The sequence below is a fragment of the Heptranchias perlo genome, chromosome 1, assembly GCF_035084215.1.
Source record: "Heptranchias perlo isolate sHepPer1 chromosome 1, sHepPer1.hap1, whole genome shotgun sequence".
Classification (NCBI taxonomy): Eukaryota; Metazoa; Chordata; class Chondrichthyes; order Hexanchiformes; family Hexanchidae; genus Heptranchias; species Heptranchias perlo.
In genome coordinates, this window is record NC_090325.1 from 182,604,930 (window position 1) to 182,621,179 (window position 16,250).

General features: G+C 39.4%; 1 protein-coding gene across 4 annotated transcripts in view; it reads left to right on the forward strand.

Annotated features, from left to right (window-relative positions):
• The window catches only part of pigg (phosphatidylinositol glycan anchor biosynthesis class G (EMM blood group)), a 76,659-nt gene that overhangs the window by 23,462 nt on the left and 36,947 nt on the right, over positions 1-16,250 (forward strand). For 2 of the 4 annotated variants that reach the window (XR_010964811.1, XM_067994351.1), the window contains exons 9-12: positions 1,548-2,008; positions 4,044-4,235; positions 7,258-7,567; positions 12,238-12,401. Coding sequence is in view for 2 of the 4 variants with exons in the window: in XM_067994351.1 (XP_067850452.1) it covers positions 1,548-2,008; positions 4,044-4,235; positions 7,258-7,567; positions 12,238-12,401 (1,127 nt within the window). In the remaining 2 variants the exon portion in view is untranslated. Of the gene's footprint in view, positions 1-1,547; positions 2,009-2,939; positions 3,011-4,043; positions 4,236-7,257; positions 7,568-12,237; positions 12,402-13,816; positions 15,909-16,250 lie in introns of those variants that run through there. The other 2 variants (XM_067994350.1, XR_010964812.1) reach the window with 2 other exon arrangements.

Consider the following 16,250-nt stretch of genomic DNA (forward strand, 5'->3'; position numbering starts at 1 on the left):
AGCGATAATTATACTGTGACTGGAAATAGGCGCAATGCTGTGGAAGAGCAGAGCGATTTGAGGGTACAGGTTCACGACATTTAAGGCAGCACCTTCGATTGATAAGGCCGTAAAAATGCTAACGGTATTCTAGGGTTTATCACAAGAAGTAATGATGAACCTTAAGATCTCAGAGTACTGTGCGCAGTACTATAGGAAGGATATTGAATCTCTAAAGAGGATACAACAGAGATTCACCAGGATTCTGCTTGGTATGAGGAAATACAAAGAAAGACTTAAAAAAATTGTGCATTTTTTATTAGAACAACACAAATCATGGGGCAATATGATAGAAGTGTTTAAGAATGGAACAGGGTCGATAGAAGCAGACTGTCAGCCTTGGCTCACTGGTAGCATGCTCGCCTCTGAGTCAGAAGGTTGTTGGCTGAAGTTCCACTCCAGAGACTTGAGCACATCATCTAGGCTGCACTGTCTGAGCTGCCGTCTTTTGGATGGGATGTTAAACCAAGTCTGTGCTCTCAGGTGGATGTAAAAGGAAAGAAGGGGAGTTCTCCCTGGTGTCCTGGCCAGTGTTTATCCCACAACCAATATCCTTAAAACAGATTATCTGCCATGTTTTCCAACAGTGACTATAATTCAAAAGTATTTAACTTCCTTTAAAGTGCTTTCAGATGTCTTGAGGCCATGAAAAGCGCTATATAAATGCAAGTTCGTCTTTCTTTAGTTGAGCAGTCTAAAACAAGGGGCCATAGAAAGAAGATTAAATGTAAGAGATTTAGAACAGAGCAAGAGAAGATTCTATACACAGTTGTGTGACTGGAATTCACGTCCAAAATTAGTGGTTGAGGCAGAAACGATGTCAACATTGAAGTTTAGATTGGATTGGTGACTAATGGAAAAGGGGTTGAAGGGATAAGGGAACAGGGTGGGTATGTATGATTAGAACTATTTGCTTGTGTGAAGGGTAGACGCCAACACAGACTGATTGGGCTGAATGGTCTGTTTCTGTGTTGTAACTTTGTGTGTTGTTTTTTGGTTTTTTAAAACCTCCTCCTGCAACTGCCTGGATAGCATTTTTGCAATTTGTGAAATTCAACGTTTCAGATCATATTGTTTTATTTTCACTTTTTGATTCGACATAAGTGTTCACTCCAAGTAGCGTAAGTACCCCGACATTCCTCTTTGGTTTACAGCAATTACTGCAGATTCTCGAGCTGGTAGCATAAATGTTTTGGGTCAGTAATAGGGCAGTTATTTGTACATGAATAGTATAAAAGCAGGTATTGAATAAATTCAGCTAACCCCACAGCTCAGGCTGAGATTATTTGCAGTTCCTACTGTGATTCTATTTTTAATGAAACCTGAAGCTTGACTGAATTTGTACATTGTTTTTAAGTTGGCATTTTTCTTGTTTGATTTCTGCCATTCTAAATTAATTTAAATTAAGTGAAAATTGTTGAACAAATCCATAGTGAGGTATGTGTTTAACAGTTTATTGATAAATAAGTGTTTACTAACTGGTGGTGTGTGTTTTCTTTCCCTAACAGAGTGGTGCTACAGTTGGTTCTAACTGGTCTGAGCTTGATGTGGTTCTATTACTTGGGACTTTTGGTCATACTCTGAGTCTTGGTGCCAGCAGTTTTATAGAAGAAGAACATCAAACTTGGTACTTTCTAGTCAACACACTTTTGTTGGTGTTCTTTCAAGATGTCTGCAGAAAATATTTTAAAGCCAGTGACCTTAAAGGCAAATCAAAAAAAAGCAGGAATCCAGAAGATGATGATTGCAATGAACAGCAAACCACAATTCATGGCTTATTCGAAACTTCCTATTATGATCAAAAAGATGATAAATCAAAAGCTCATATGCGATTAGGTGGAAGCCATGAAAAGTGGTTGGCCTTATCAAGCCCCTGGGTTATCCTCATGTTTTGTCGGGTACTCCGCTGCCTGAACCAGACTGGAATCAAATGGGCTCACAAACCAGACATTGGCCACTGGCTGACAAGGTAGATACAAATAAAGTATTATTACTTGATTCTTCCTTTGAATAGGTATAAAAAATGAAAATAATCAACCTTTTTAAACAATTTCATGATTTGAAAACCTGTTGTTTTGGGTATAAATATATTAGGTTACTAGTACAGTAGAATATGGTTATAATTATTGATTTGGCAGTAGCCCAATAATCAGTATAACTGATTGTTACAGCTAACTCCCCATGTTTGCATCTGCTCAATGCTAAGCAATGTTTTAAATAACTTATTAATCATAGAATTACATAGAAATCACAACACGGAAACAGGCAGTTCAGCCCAAGCAGTCCATGTTGGTGTTTATTCTCCATGTGAGCACTATCCTAATTCCATGTAACTGCTCTGTTCCCATATCCCTTTCCTTCAACTACCTATCTAAACTATTAAAAGTTGACATGGCTGTGCTTCAATCACTAACTCTTGGTAGTGCATACCACAGCCTCACTACCTTAAGTGTAAAAAAAAATATTCTCCTGCTCTCTGTCCTAAATCTCTTGCATTTAATCTTGTATCTGTGCCCCCTTTGTTATGGACCCTAAATCACTGGAAACATCACCCGTAGCTATTTCAACACCATTCATGGAGTATTTATGTTGCCTATTCTTCCTTGCAACGTGCAGTATTTTACATTTGTCTGTCATATATTTAATCTGCCATTGTTCTGCCTCTGACATATTTTGTTCACCTCATTCTGTCAATTATAAGCTGTCTCTTCCAATACCACTGCTCCTTCTAGTTTAGCACCATCTGCAGATTTGACCAGTACACTTTGGGTTTCTGAATTCCAATCATATATAAATTAGAAACTGCAATAGTCTCAACACTGATCCCTGGAAACCCAGAACTGGAAGACCTGACGAAAGATCTTCGACCTGAAACGTTAACTCTGTTTCTTTCTCCACAGATGCTGCCTCACTTACTGAGCTTTTCTAGCATTTTCTGTTTTTATTTATTATAATTTGAGGATGGCAGCAGGTTTGTATTAAAATAAGTAATAGTTTTTTGTAGTTGCAGTAAATGTAAAAATGTTGTAATGTTTCTCCAGTTCTTTAACAACTAATTTTTAAAAATTGTATGTGTTACATAATGGTTCATTCCCGTCACAAGTTTTGGCAATGACAAATGGTCATGCTGAAAACCATATATTGGCAATCATGAATTAGACCAGAACTTTCAAGGTGATAGATAATTTGGGAGTTAACAGCAACTTCCACAACTTTAGAAAGTACCAATGTAAGGGCAATACAGAAGACTAAAAGGGATCACTTTAGAGATAGGATAGGCTTGACAAAATTTCTAAGGATAAAGAAAGGTGTTTCGGGAGTAAGGTTTTTAGAAACATCACAGGTCAGGGGCAAGTTCAGAGGCATAACATTAAGGATAATTGGAGGGATACCCTAAGGACTGGGTTGGTAGCCATGGCATCAGTGAATTTATTGTGTGTAAACTTGATGCACTCTATAGAGAGCAGATTATTCTGAACTATACCTATTTTTTTAAGTTAGGATTTCAACTTCTAAGTAGATAGAGGTTCTCTGATGCACATTATGCCATATGGTTTGATACTATGTATTTCCGGGGTTACATTATAAGGCTGGAGATGGAAGACTAAGGTCTATATATAACATTTCATAAAAGTCTGGTATAATGAATTTGCATTTGCCATTTTTGTAGGAGTTTGCTTATTTAAAGTAAGCATACTTTAATCTTTTGTATTATGACCTGCATTCACCGCAGTTAGAAAGCACTTCTACTTGCAGCTCAGTGGAGATTTAAACAACCACTATTAACTCAACATATATTGTACTCTAAGCATCACAAATGCAATTAAGCATGTATTAGATCTTTTGAAATTATATCTGATTTTGGATAGGGGGGTAAGATTAGTTTTGTAATAAAATTAAAGTAGTTCCAAAAATATGAAATGATGAGGTGGGGACACTTTATTTTGATGACATGTTTTACACATGTTGATTGATTGTTAATTTATGCTGTTTTTTCTTTGTAGTTCCAGTCATAGAATTGCACTGTCCATACTGACAGCAATATCCCTCCTACTGATCTTTATTTTGGTTCAGAGGACATGTTCCTCTGTTTCCAAAGCAGCACTGGCACTAGGGCTGGTGGGAATTTACTGTTATCGTGCAGCAATTGGAAACGTAATATTTCCATGGAAGCCAGATAAAGATGATATTTCAAAGTAAGTACTTCGGTAACCAGTGCGGGCTGTTGTTGTATTCGTTAAGCTTAAATGCCATTTTAAAACAAAATAAATTCACAATATTAGATATGTGGTGATGACAAACAATTGTGCTTTTTGCACCCTTTTATTATCACAAGTAGACATTTTAGGTTATATTTCTCTCTCAAGGGCTTCAGGCTTACCTTCTGCTCCATTTGTGCCACTTGATGATTCAGCTGAGCCTTGAATCATAAGAACATAGTAATGTACAAGATCGGAAAAGATCACTGAGGTCCATCTGGCTGATCCCACCACTGAGTGCCCTGGAGGGGCTGTCAGTCTCACAGTGGAGTTGCCTATTTTCCAAAGCCCCTCAAAAGAGGACCCAGATTAAGCAGTTGATAATGAATAAGCCTCATATGAGGAATGAACTTGGTCGTCTGGGACATCAAGGTAGCTGGCATGTTGTAGGTCTTTCCACCACGCTGAAGGTGACGTCAGTCATATGCTCTTGAAGAAATCAAGACTAGGCATGACATCTGCTAGAAGGTGTTATCTGGAGGCACAAATATATATCCAGGGCTCATTACTTACTATGTTTGGGTTGCACAGAGCCAAGCAGTTCATAAAATCATAGAAAGGTTACAGCACGGAAGGAGGCCATTCGGCCTGCCGAGTCCGTGCCAGCTCTCTGCAAGAGCAATCCAGTTAGTCCCACTCCCCCGCCCTATCAGTGTAGCCCTGAAAATGTTTTCCCTTCAAGTACTTATCCAAATTCCTTTTGAAAGCCACGACTGAATCTGCCTCCACCACCCCCTCAGGCAGTGCATTCCAGATCATAACTTTAAAAAAATTTGTTCAAGGGATGTGGGCGTTGCTGGCGAGGCCAGCATTTATTGCCCATCCCTAATTGCCCTTGAGAAGGTGGTGGTGAGCTGCCTTCTTGAACTGCTGCAGTCCGTGTGGTGAAGGTTCTCCCACAGTGCTGCTGGGTAGGGAATTCCAGGATTTTGACCCAGCGACGATGAAGGAACGACGATATATTTCCAAGTCGGGATGGTGTGTGACTTGGAGGGGAACGTGCAGGTGGTGTTCCCATGTGCCTGCTGCCCTTGACCTTCTAGGTAGTTGAGGTCGTGGGTTTGGGAGGTACTGTCGAAGAAGCCTTGGCGAGTTGCTGCAGTGAATCCTGTGGATGGTACACACTGCAACCACAGTGCGCCGGTGGTGAAGGGAGTGAATGTTTAGGGTGGTGGATGGGGTGCCAACAAGCGGGCTGCTTTGTCCTGGGTGGTGTCGAGCTTCTTGAGTGTTGTTAGAGCTGCACTCATCCAGACAAGCAGAAAGTATTCCTTCACACTCCTGACTTGTGCCTTGTAGATGGTGGAAAGGCTTTGGGGAGTCAGGAGGTGAGTCACTCGCCACAGAATACCCAGCCTCTGACCTGATCTTGTAGCCACAGTATTTATATGGCTGGTCCAGTTAAGTTTCTGGTCAATGGTGACCCCCAGGATGTTGATGGTGGGGTATTTAGCGATGGTAATGCCATTGAATGTCAAGGGGAGGTGGTTAGACTCTCTCTTGTTGGAGATGGTCATTGTCTGGCGCGAGTGTTACTTGCCACTTATGAGCCCAAGCCAGGTAGAGTTGTCCAGGTCTTGCTGCATGCGGGCACAGACTGCTTCATTATCTGAGGGGTTGTGTATGTAACTGAACACTGTGCAATCATCAGCGAACATCCTCATTTCTGACCTTATGATGGAGGGAAGGTCATTGGTGAAGTAGCTGAAGATGGTTGGGCTGTGTTTTTAAAAAATAAAGGTTTTTCTCATGTCGCCTTTGGTTCTTTTGCCAATCACCTTAATTCTACGTCCTCTGGTTCTTGACCCTTCCGCCAATGGGAACAGTTTCTCTCTATCTACTCTCGCCTAGACCCTTCATGATTTTGAATACCTCTATCAAATCTTCTCTGAACCATCTCTGCTCCAAGGAGAACAACTCCAGCTTCTCCAGTCTATCTATGTAACTGAAGTCCCTCATCTGTGGAATCATTCTAGTAAATCTCTTTTGCACCCTCTCTAAGGCCTTCACATCCTTTCTAAAGTGCACTGCCCAGAACTGGACACAATACTCCAGTTGTGGCCGAACCAGTGTTTTTATAAAGGTTCATTATGACTTCCTTGCTTGGTCGTGATGATGAAACTCCACTCTTCCAACTGGTGAAACCACCATGCGGTATAGGGTTTTTCTGTCCTTTGGTTAGGAGGATGGTGGAAATGCACTCACACGTTTAATGGTGAGTATCTGCCAGTGAGCCCGTCAGTTGTCTAATGACCGATTAGTTGCTATCCTTCTTATGCAGTATCTCTTTGGGGTCAAAGTTGATCTAAGATAAAATGCATGGTGAAAGAAGTTTAGAATCAAGTCAACCCTTTGTGGCAGATTCAGTAGATCTTCAGTACTCCAAAGCACTGTTGATGATGATTGACCTGCAAGCTTGGAACCTGGAGGGATCGACTGATCATGAGGGGCAGGGATTCTTCCTACTCTGCTCCAGATAACCTTGTAAACCAGGTGCCTAATGGGTAAGAGGGTGCTAGCTGGACAAGTAGCAGAAAGTTTATCAGTCCTCTCTGCTGGTATACTGTAGGGTTTTAGTTAGTTAAATTCCTTTGCTAAATGAGTATCCCTAAGTCATAGCTTGGCCATTCTGCACCTAAACACTCTTGATTATGATAAGTGAAGTGTGTCCCTACAGAGAAAGAGTATGCCTGCCGTATTGGACAATCAGACACTCTACCTGTGTTGATTTCCCACAGTAGAGAAGACTCTTAAACTTGGATGTGGTTTTTATACATAAGTTGGACAACCAGCTGACCAAAAAAAAATTAAATCGCCATTGGCAGACTTAATTAGAGGTTTCATTCTTTGTAGTCATTCTTACTGTACAAACTATTGTAAAGGGAGGTAATATGCCACTACCCTACAATTTACAGTACTGCAAAAGTAATCATTTATTTGTATTCTGTTTTCTTGCTAGGGGAATCATTGAAGCCCGATTTGTTTACATATTTATCCTTGGCATTCTTTTTACGGGAGTTAAAGACCTGTTGAAATCCGAAGTTGATTCTTCTGATACCACGACAAACAGTAGGGGACTCTGGGAAATATACAATGGACTTGTACTCTTGGCTGCATTGCTCCTCCGCCCTCACAACTTGCCAGTGTTGTTGTTCATCCTCATGGTTCAACTGATAATGACCAGTTTTATCTGGAGGATACTGGATTATGATGCAGCACAAATTACCATCATATATTACTGGTTTGGCCAGGCCTCCTTTTACTTTCAGGTACCTCTTTTTTTCTCACTGTTTCAAGTTCTAATTCCCAGTAAAGGATTAAGTTTTTATGTTTTTAAGCTATGTTTGCCCAATAAGATGACACCAATGCACTGCAACCAACATCAGAGTTTTAGAATACAAAATCACTACTACATTTATAACTATTGCCAATCTCAAAAGAATTTTGATTTCAGAAATGTGAAACTAATTTCACTAAGCAACCTCTTCCAGGGTTTTGTCCTCTCCTTCCAGCGCATTATCCTGACCTGATAAAATATATTTTATAAAGATTGACAGGCAGCTGGCTCTGAAGATTTTTTGGTGCAGTCTTGTGACACTAAAGAGAGAGGTTTGCCCTGCTTTCCTTCCTGTTAGCTAGGTTTTTGTTAATGAGGATGATAAACCTATAGCCACTCTGGGGAAGATTGTAAAGCACCGTGGGGGATGAATGACTAAAAGGCTACAATGCTGCAGCTAACTACTATTTTAGGAAACACAAGTTACACCTGCACCCAGGACTTTGTCAGCTATGATCCCAAAAAACTTCCAAATGTACTTCATGTGGGGGTAGTGAACTCTGATCTGTATTTCCTCATCCCACGTCCAACCAAAGAGGTTATACAAGCCTTGAAATTAGCTAGTCATTGTCTTGTGCTGAATTGGCTATAGGGAAATCATCCACATCCTGACCAATATTCAGCTCTGGCAGAAAGTGTGGATAAAGGGTGAGAACAGGATAGGAGCTGGCTGTTTGAGGCAGCCTACTCATATACTTCATCTAGATTAACAAATGAAGAACAAGCATTTGAGCAAACTACAAAGGCTAGCCAGCCAGCACCCATGGAATTGTACTTCAAGAGTCAGCACCTTTAGGAGAGGAAGGAGAAAAAAATGAGTCCTTGCTGGATCAGCCCTTTCATCTCATTGGTTTTAGTAGCTGCACTTTTGTGAATTTTCACTTTTTCCCCTGCAATAAAAGTAAGAGAATGTTGGGTATGCCTGCAGTATAAGTTGTAACAAGCCAGTGTTCCACTGTACCTTATTTTCACATCTCTCAAAATCTGCATTCAAAGTTCTTTTTGAGCTGTCAGCTTTTTATTTTTGAAATAGTTGTTCAGCTTTTGCTAGTTTTCTGTGTTGGCCCTTATTCACCTTTCCTGCTGTGGAACCTTCTGCAAGACAGTGTTGTTTCCTGGAACTCTGTTCCTTGTATACAGGAGTTTAAATGCAGATATACATTTTTAGGATTGTTGAGGCACATACTTGGCTATAATTACCCATTAACCTCCCAACACAGTGTTTATAAGGATTGCGATGTTTTCAGTAACCACCATGTGTCATTTTCATAAGATATTTACCTTTCTTGCAGTTCTTGGTTTTTCTACCCATTCCCAACTTTTTCTCTTTAGCCCCCTTTGCCTAAGGTGGTGACTTTTTCTTGAGTGGGTACAATTCCACATGCTTCAGTACCCCTCTAAATGACCATTCTTCATTAACAAACCCAGGCAGTAAGTTGGTACCCCACGACACCAAAGCATTAGTCCAGCTGCTGCAACTGCATTAGCTCCAAGAGCGTCTGACATGTACAATCACCTCCGAGTGGTGCTGCCCGGAGTTCCCCAATGCCAATTGAAATGGAGAGCCACGTTCCAGTCAGAATCCTGATGGTGCAAATTGGAATGAACTGGATGCACGTTTCAGGTGCCAACAGTTTTTTAATTTATTCAGGTCGTGTAGCCAGAAAGCTGGCTGGCTGAATTAGACCTGAAGGATCCCTTCTTTTACATTGCATTTCAGCTTTGTCAGCAAATGGTTTTTCATTTCAGGGGACAGCTGTCACTTTAGTGTGGCCTTTGACTTCTCTTCAGCCGCCAGGTTGCTCATAATCCCATGTGAAATAACATACATTTTAAGACTACTGCTCATGTGGAACGAAAACACCAACACAGTCTGGTTGGGCCAAACGGCCTGTTTCTGTTTGAATTGCATAGAAATTACATGTAATTCTGTTGCAGCCAGGGCTATAGCATGCCTATCTATCTCTATTTAAATGATAAGTTCATAAGAATTCCCAGGCATCTAACAGCTTAGATTGTTATAATTACCTGTTTTCACCCTCCACGCCTGTTCTGAACCTGGACATTAGTTCTTTGATGCTGCAAGTTGTCCCAGCTCTATCTACAAGTCAACTTCATCCCACGACAGGATAACTGGGTTAAAACTGGGCCATTGAGAGGCTAAGCTTTACTCCACCTGTGACCATTGTGAGAAAAACACTTGATGACGTACTCCAGGTGTCTGTGGCATCAAGCAAATTGTCAACCTAAAACAAAACTTGAAGCACTCTACTTGAGTCCTGAAACTCAACTTTTTTTTTAATAAAGCATGATTTCTTTTACACTCAGCACTGCAACCTAGCAAAAATTTTAATTAGTAAATATTCAAGCAGAGGTGAAGATCTTAAATTCTTAATGACTCTGGAAAATAGAAGTTTACAGGTTAATTTGTGCTGGCAAAGTGATCTTTGAACTTTGGGGGAAAAAATGTAGGTGGAGTCATTTACCACAATAGTAATTTCAGACTTGCTGTATGCATGCAAATTTGAAGAAACAGTGCAGTGATTTCAAAAGATCCAAATGATTTAAATCTCAAATCCCATCTACATAAAACATCATCCTGTAACTGAAACTTTGTAATTTTCCGAACTCCCTTTACTCTTTTGTGCATTTAATGGTGGTATAATAGATTTAATTGCAATCAATTTAATGTAAATCAAACTTGCACAAAGATCCTGACTATAATAGTTGTATAACTGTATAAGTAAACAGGTTCCAAAATTGAAGAACTTGCCTCCTTTTGGATGCCAAACTGTTAGATATTGCCAGTGACAGAAGCTTGGAATGAGAGTTCTAGACGCAGAGTCTTTCACTTGTGGATTTATTAGATGAAATGATACAAACAGCACACACGATGATGCAAAGCCTGCTGGAGACCTCACGTTACAATTGCTGAGCTCATTAGCAGGGTGGCCAACCTCTAGACGTCCTAACTTCACGTTACAATGATACGGTTTTTTATACCCTCTGCTAAAGGCTGTTAAATCATGCATCTTCCCTGACCTTTACCCTTAGTTTACATTAACTACCAACTCAGCATTCCAAAGACTCGCTTCGGTGGGTAAAAGCCACCAGAAGGTTATAACTACACAGAACAGAAAGCTATCTTCTATGATGAAAGCTTGTATCAGCCATGATGGTCTTGGCTGATTTGGACATGTTCCGGATACTATTTGTTTACTGTCTTTTAACCCCAAAACGGAGTCCTCAATACAAAATGGAATCTAAACACAATCTCTCGTAGCATAGCTTTTCTAACATCGTCTATCGTCATATTCACCCACTGCTTCCCACATTCCACCTAACACAATGGCTTCAGGGTTCACTATATGTTGGTGTTGATCAGAGTTTTTAATTAGTACTGCTAGGGATGGGTTTGGAGCTGTTGTCACTGTGCCATTATAATAATCTTTGCTTATAGATTTATTATAGGAAATGATACTCACTGAGAACACACATGGCGATGCGAAGGTTGCGGAAGACTAGCGTCACAGTTGCTGAGCTCCGTCACAGGGTGGTTAGTCCCCAGGTCTTACCTAACTTCCATGACAATGTTCTCTCTTTTATCCTTAGCTAAAAGCCCATTACATCGTGTCCTGCATTCCGTGTCCTTTATTCTTGGTTTACATTAACTTACGTCAGCTCAGCATTCAAAAGACTTGTTGACTTCTACAGCATCAGTGGGTCCAAAGTTTCATGGCTTTACTCATCCAAGCTTATGTTATACAGATAAGCATATCTACAAGAAAGAACAGGCAACCAACCGTATGACTCTAGCTGTACCAGAATGTTGTTGCCAGCAGATTCTGGAAAAGCTACATGTTTGTTACAAAATTGAGTCTTTAACATAAAATTGATTCTTTAATACAACCTTTCCTATTCCATCCCTAACAGCTTCCCCCCACCCTTGCAGGCTTCAGGTCCGCACACACTATTTCGTTAACATCATATACCGATATTTATCCAGCAGCCTTTCGCTTCATTTCTTTAATATTACACATCATGATACAGATACAGGAAATCCCCAACACTGTCATTTCATTGTACTGGTCAGACATTGAAATTCCAATGTCAAACACATCAAGACTCAACAGTATATTTGAACAGATTGCGACCTTGAAAGGCATGACTTCTTTAGATAAGCACACATGAAGATGCTGCAGCCCTCACTAGTCAACACTCTATATCTGTGAGTAATGTCATAGGAGATCAACCAGTATATTTTAGTGAATTGAAAGTCTGCAGCTTTCCCAATTGGGTGCAAGATGAAAGTCATTTGTATTATTTAGTCACAACTTTGTTTATCTTGTTCCTTTTTGCACTTGAATTTTAGAACCAACAACTTCCCATTCTTGCTGCTCCTGTGTACATATACTTTCTCATTTTTGGGTGTATGGGGTTCAGGTGGAATGTATTATTACAATTTTTATGATTTTTTTTTGTCTACTCTCTGACTATGGCAATCCATATTATTAGAAAAATGCCATACTCTAATATGGAGATGAGACTTAAAATTCACATTTTTGAGAATATAATTTCTTTGAACTTTTATTTTCTCTATAGGGGAATTCCAATAGCATTGCAACAGTGGATATATCAGCTGGTTTTGTGGGCTTTGAGAACTATGTTGAGCTGCCAGCAGTCTTCCTTACAATATTTACCACTTATATAGGCCCACTGCTGTGGGCTGTGCACCTAACCTGTTACATGAGCTCAGAAAGAAGCAGGTAATTACCTACTTTAGCTTTTTTTGCATTTGTATCAATGTTAAGCAAAAAAAATCACTCCCTCATTTGTTTATACTTATAAATAGGAATTTCTGTCATCCAATGGAGGAGAATATTTAAACACTATGGAACTTTGTAGATTTGTTTTTATCTAGTAATTAATGTTTAATTTGGGTTCTATTCTAAATCACGTCTTTTTGCAGTAGTATCTAAATTAAACATTAGGATTGGGCTTAACCTCCTCATTAATACATACCTTTCAAGTTAAACTCTACAGTGGTGGCTGTACAAATGTTCTTCCATAATGGTGCTATTTCCCTTCATAATATCTCCATGATGCATAAAAAATATATTTGGGACCAAAACTATTCTGTTCAACTAGTATTTCATTACTGCTAAGAATTTTCAAGATTCCCTCAGAGACAACTAGTGAGAGAGGAGGACAACCACTCCTTATGGGAAAGATTCAAATCTGCTTGAAAAATGTTTTCAATGTTGATCACTGCTCAGTGAGTAGGACTTCTTAAATGCAAGGGAAAATCCTCCAGTGGCTGGAGTCATACCTGACACACAGGAAGATGGTTGTAGTTGTCGGAGCCCACTCATCACAGCCGCAGAACATAGCAGTTTGAGAATTTGAATTCAGCTTTTTAAAAAATCTGGAAATAAAAAGCTGGTATCAATGAAAGTGACCACGAAGCTGTTGGATTGTAAAAATCCAACTGGTTCACTAATGTCCTTAGGGAAGGAAACCTGCCGTCCTTATCCGGTCTGACCTATACATCACTCCAATCCCACACCAATGTGGTTGACTCTTGACTGCTCTCTGAAGCCACACAGTTTATAGCTTGCAGGGGTTCAAGAAGGCCACCACCTTCTCAGGGCAACTGGAGATGGGCAATAAATGCCAGCCTTGCCAGCAATACCCACATCCTGAGAATGAATAAAATCTTTTGGCTGTTTAATTCTAAACAATTTCACGTAAGTACTCAGCATAATATGCAAATCAAGTGTAGGATATGTGTTTCATTCATTGTATGCTTTGTAATTTGCTATGTGCTTCCCCTTTGTGCTAATGGTTTCTTGGCATGTGACACCCTTGTGCAAGGCTGACTATTTCTTTACTTTTCAAAGAACAAGTTGAAGATGTCCAATTATAGAATAGGAACTTCTGTGTTTCTGTTACCTTATTCCTGTTAGTATTAAGGTTGCTTTCCATTATTTTGTTCCTGTTTGTATTCAAGTTCTTGACCGTAAAGGAAAACAAATGCTTATTATAAAGCAGGGTACAGCTTTACTTAATCTCATACTAAATGTGCTGAGCAAGTTTAAGTTTTGAACAGCTGTGTCATTTATTCTTGTTAATGTTCTGCTTCAGACGTTGAGCATTCACACTGTAATACTTTTTGTGACAGGTATTCTTCTGCAGCAGTGGGACACAGCTGTTACTGTTTTGTTCTGTTACGAGCAATTCCAGCTTCAGTTTATATTATTCTGGTTACCTCGCTACGCTATCATTTATTTGTCTGGAGTGTTTTCTCTCCAAAATTACTTTATGAAGGTATGCATACATTTGTAACAGCAGCAGCCTGTGTCATGTTCACAGCAATGGATCAGAAACGGATGATAAAAACCTAATCTTAATAAAATTGAGTATTGTAATTGATTCACATCGATGTATTTGTACAAGTTTTCAAAATTTGTAATGTAACTTAATTTTTGTAAAGGAAAATTGATGGAATGAGTGTGAAGATCTACATCACATAACTTTCTTTTCTGCTGTTTTATAATTTGCAAATGTTCTGGGGGGGGAATCATAGGGACTGAAATTTGTCTTGGGCAGGAGGTCGAAATAGGAAATCGTGAATCGGCCGCCTGTTTTACACTCCGCCCGCTTTTCATTTCTAAGTCGGTGTAAGACAGGCTTCTGAAGAACACCTGCTCAAGGGCAATTAGGGATGGGCAATAAATGCTGGCCTTGCCAGCGACGCCCACATCCCATGAATGAATTTTTTTAAAAAGGCTGCCGATTCGCTATCACCCATTTTGCGCTACTGTCAAAGACCGGTTTCACCTCCATAAAATTATAGAATGGTCTGCTTCTGTGCGGGAACATTCGACTCAAGTCTATGCAGGTGTTTTTTTTTCATATGAGCCACCTAGTTTAATCCTACTCTCCTGTTTGCTTCCTACACCCTTCAGTATTCCTCTTTTTCAAGCAGCTATCCAATTTTTAAAAAGAATTACGGACTCTGCTTTGACAACAGCGTGGCAGAGTTCCACGTACTAAGTATGCTCTGTGTGAAGACATTTTTTGTAATCTCTCTAATTAATTTGACGAGCACCTTAGATTTGTGCCTCTTCATTACCTTGGAGTTTGAATAAGGAATATTACATGTCATCTATTACTTTTTAAGGAATCTGTTTTCAGGAACATTAAAAATACTTTCATTAGTTTTACCAAATGAATTTGAACTATACAGTCCTACCCCAAATCAGTCAGTCATTGCTATTTTAATAGGTCTTTATTGCTTCTGTTAACTTTACAGATTGTATTCAACACTAAATTAAACTTGTACAATTCTTTTTTGAAGGCATGAACTTTGTTAGATTAACAGTAATGCCATGAAGCTCATCTTGCTGTATATCTGGACTCATACTTGAGCTTATACTTTGGTATTACATTGCAAATTTGGTTTCTTCAAACTACATTATAGTAAGTAAATGACTTGGGATATGATTGAGAGGTTGTGCAGTGTGTATAATTCTAGTCACCATAATATGAGAAAGGCATCAAAGCATGCAGCAATGGGCAACTAAATTGATCGCTGGGCTTAAGCATGTGAGTTATGAAGAGGCTGCAGAAACCGTTAATGTTTAGACTCAAGAAAGGAAAGCTCAGATGATTTTAAAGTATTCAAGATCCTAAACAAGATAAACAGCAATAGGGTTGAATTTCCATAGGCGTTCTCCCGATCCGTTCATCATAACTTCAGTGAAAGATTGGCGGAAAGGCTGGAGAAATAAAATTCTATAACAAGGGTCATTGCCTCAAACTTGAGGGTTTAGATGTAACTACTTTATGCAGCAGGTGCTGAATGTACAGAATGGGCTGCCAAGGGAGGAAATGGGAGCTGATTATATCAGCAAAGTTGAAAGAGTTGGATAAGTACATGGAGAAAGATTTGATTGAGAGGTGGGATGGGATATATTTTCTAGTCATGGGCTGGCAGATGAACCACAATGACCTTGTTGGGTCCTAGATGATCCTATGTACTTTTAAATAAACTGAAGAATTTTAGACAGGTACACTAAACAGATTTGTTTTCAGACAATATGCTAAAATGGACTAGATTTGCTGTGAATTGACTATGAATGGTGGACTTAATATATATTAAGATTTTTATTTTGTTTTAATATCTGTTCTTGGAAGCGTCTACTCGGTAAGGCACAGAAATTACATGATCTATTTTTAAAGCAAGTTAATAAAGTGACTTTTCCAAAAAATTACTGTCATGATTTTAGAACTTTTCTCTTTTCCTCACGTGCCCACAAATGCATGAATGCACCCAGCCTCCCACGACCAGTGTGAATTGTAATGTTTGAAAAGACATGACCAGATGGTGAGCATTAAAAGGCCTATCTGGCCACTTTCAGCAGCATGTTCCAGTAAGACAAGTTAATGGGACTCACTTATCGATTTAAGGTTTCCATAAGTTGGCCCATATCTTTAAAGACTCATCTTAAAAAGGAACCTGTAGCTGGATCATTAGTTCCCTTATATTCAAAAACATTTAATTTTCCAAAGATAAGTACTAATTTGAGGGAAACACACGACAAGATCTGATC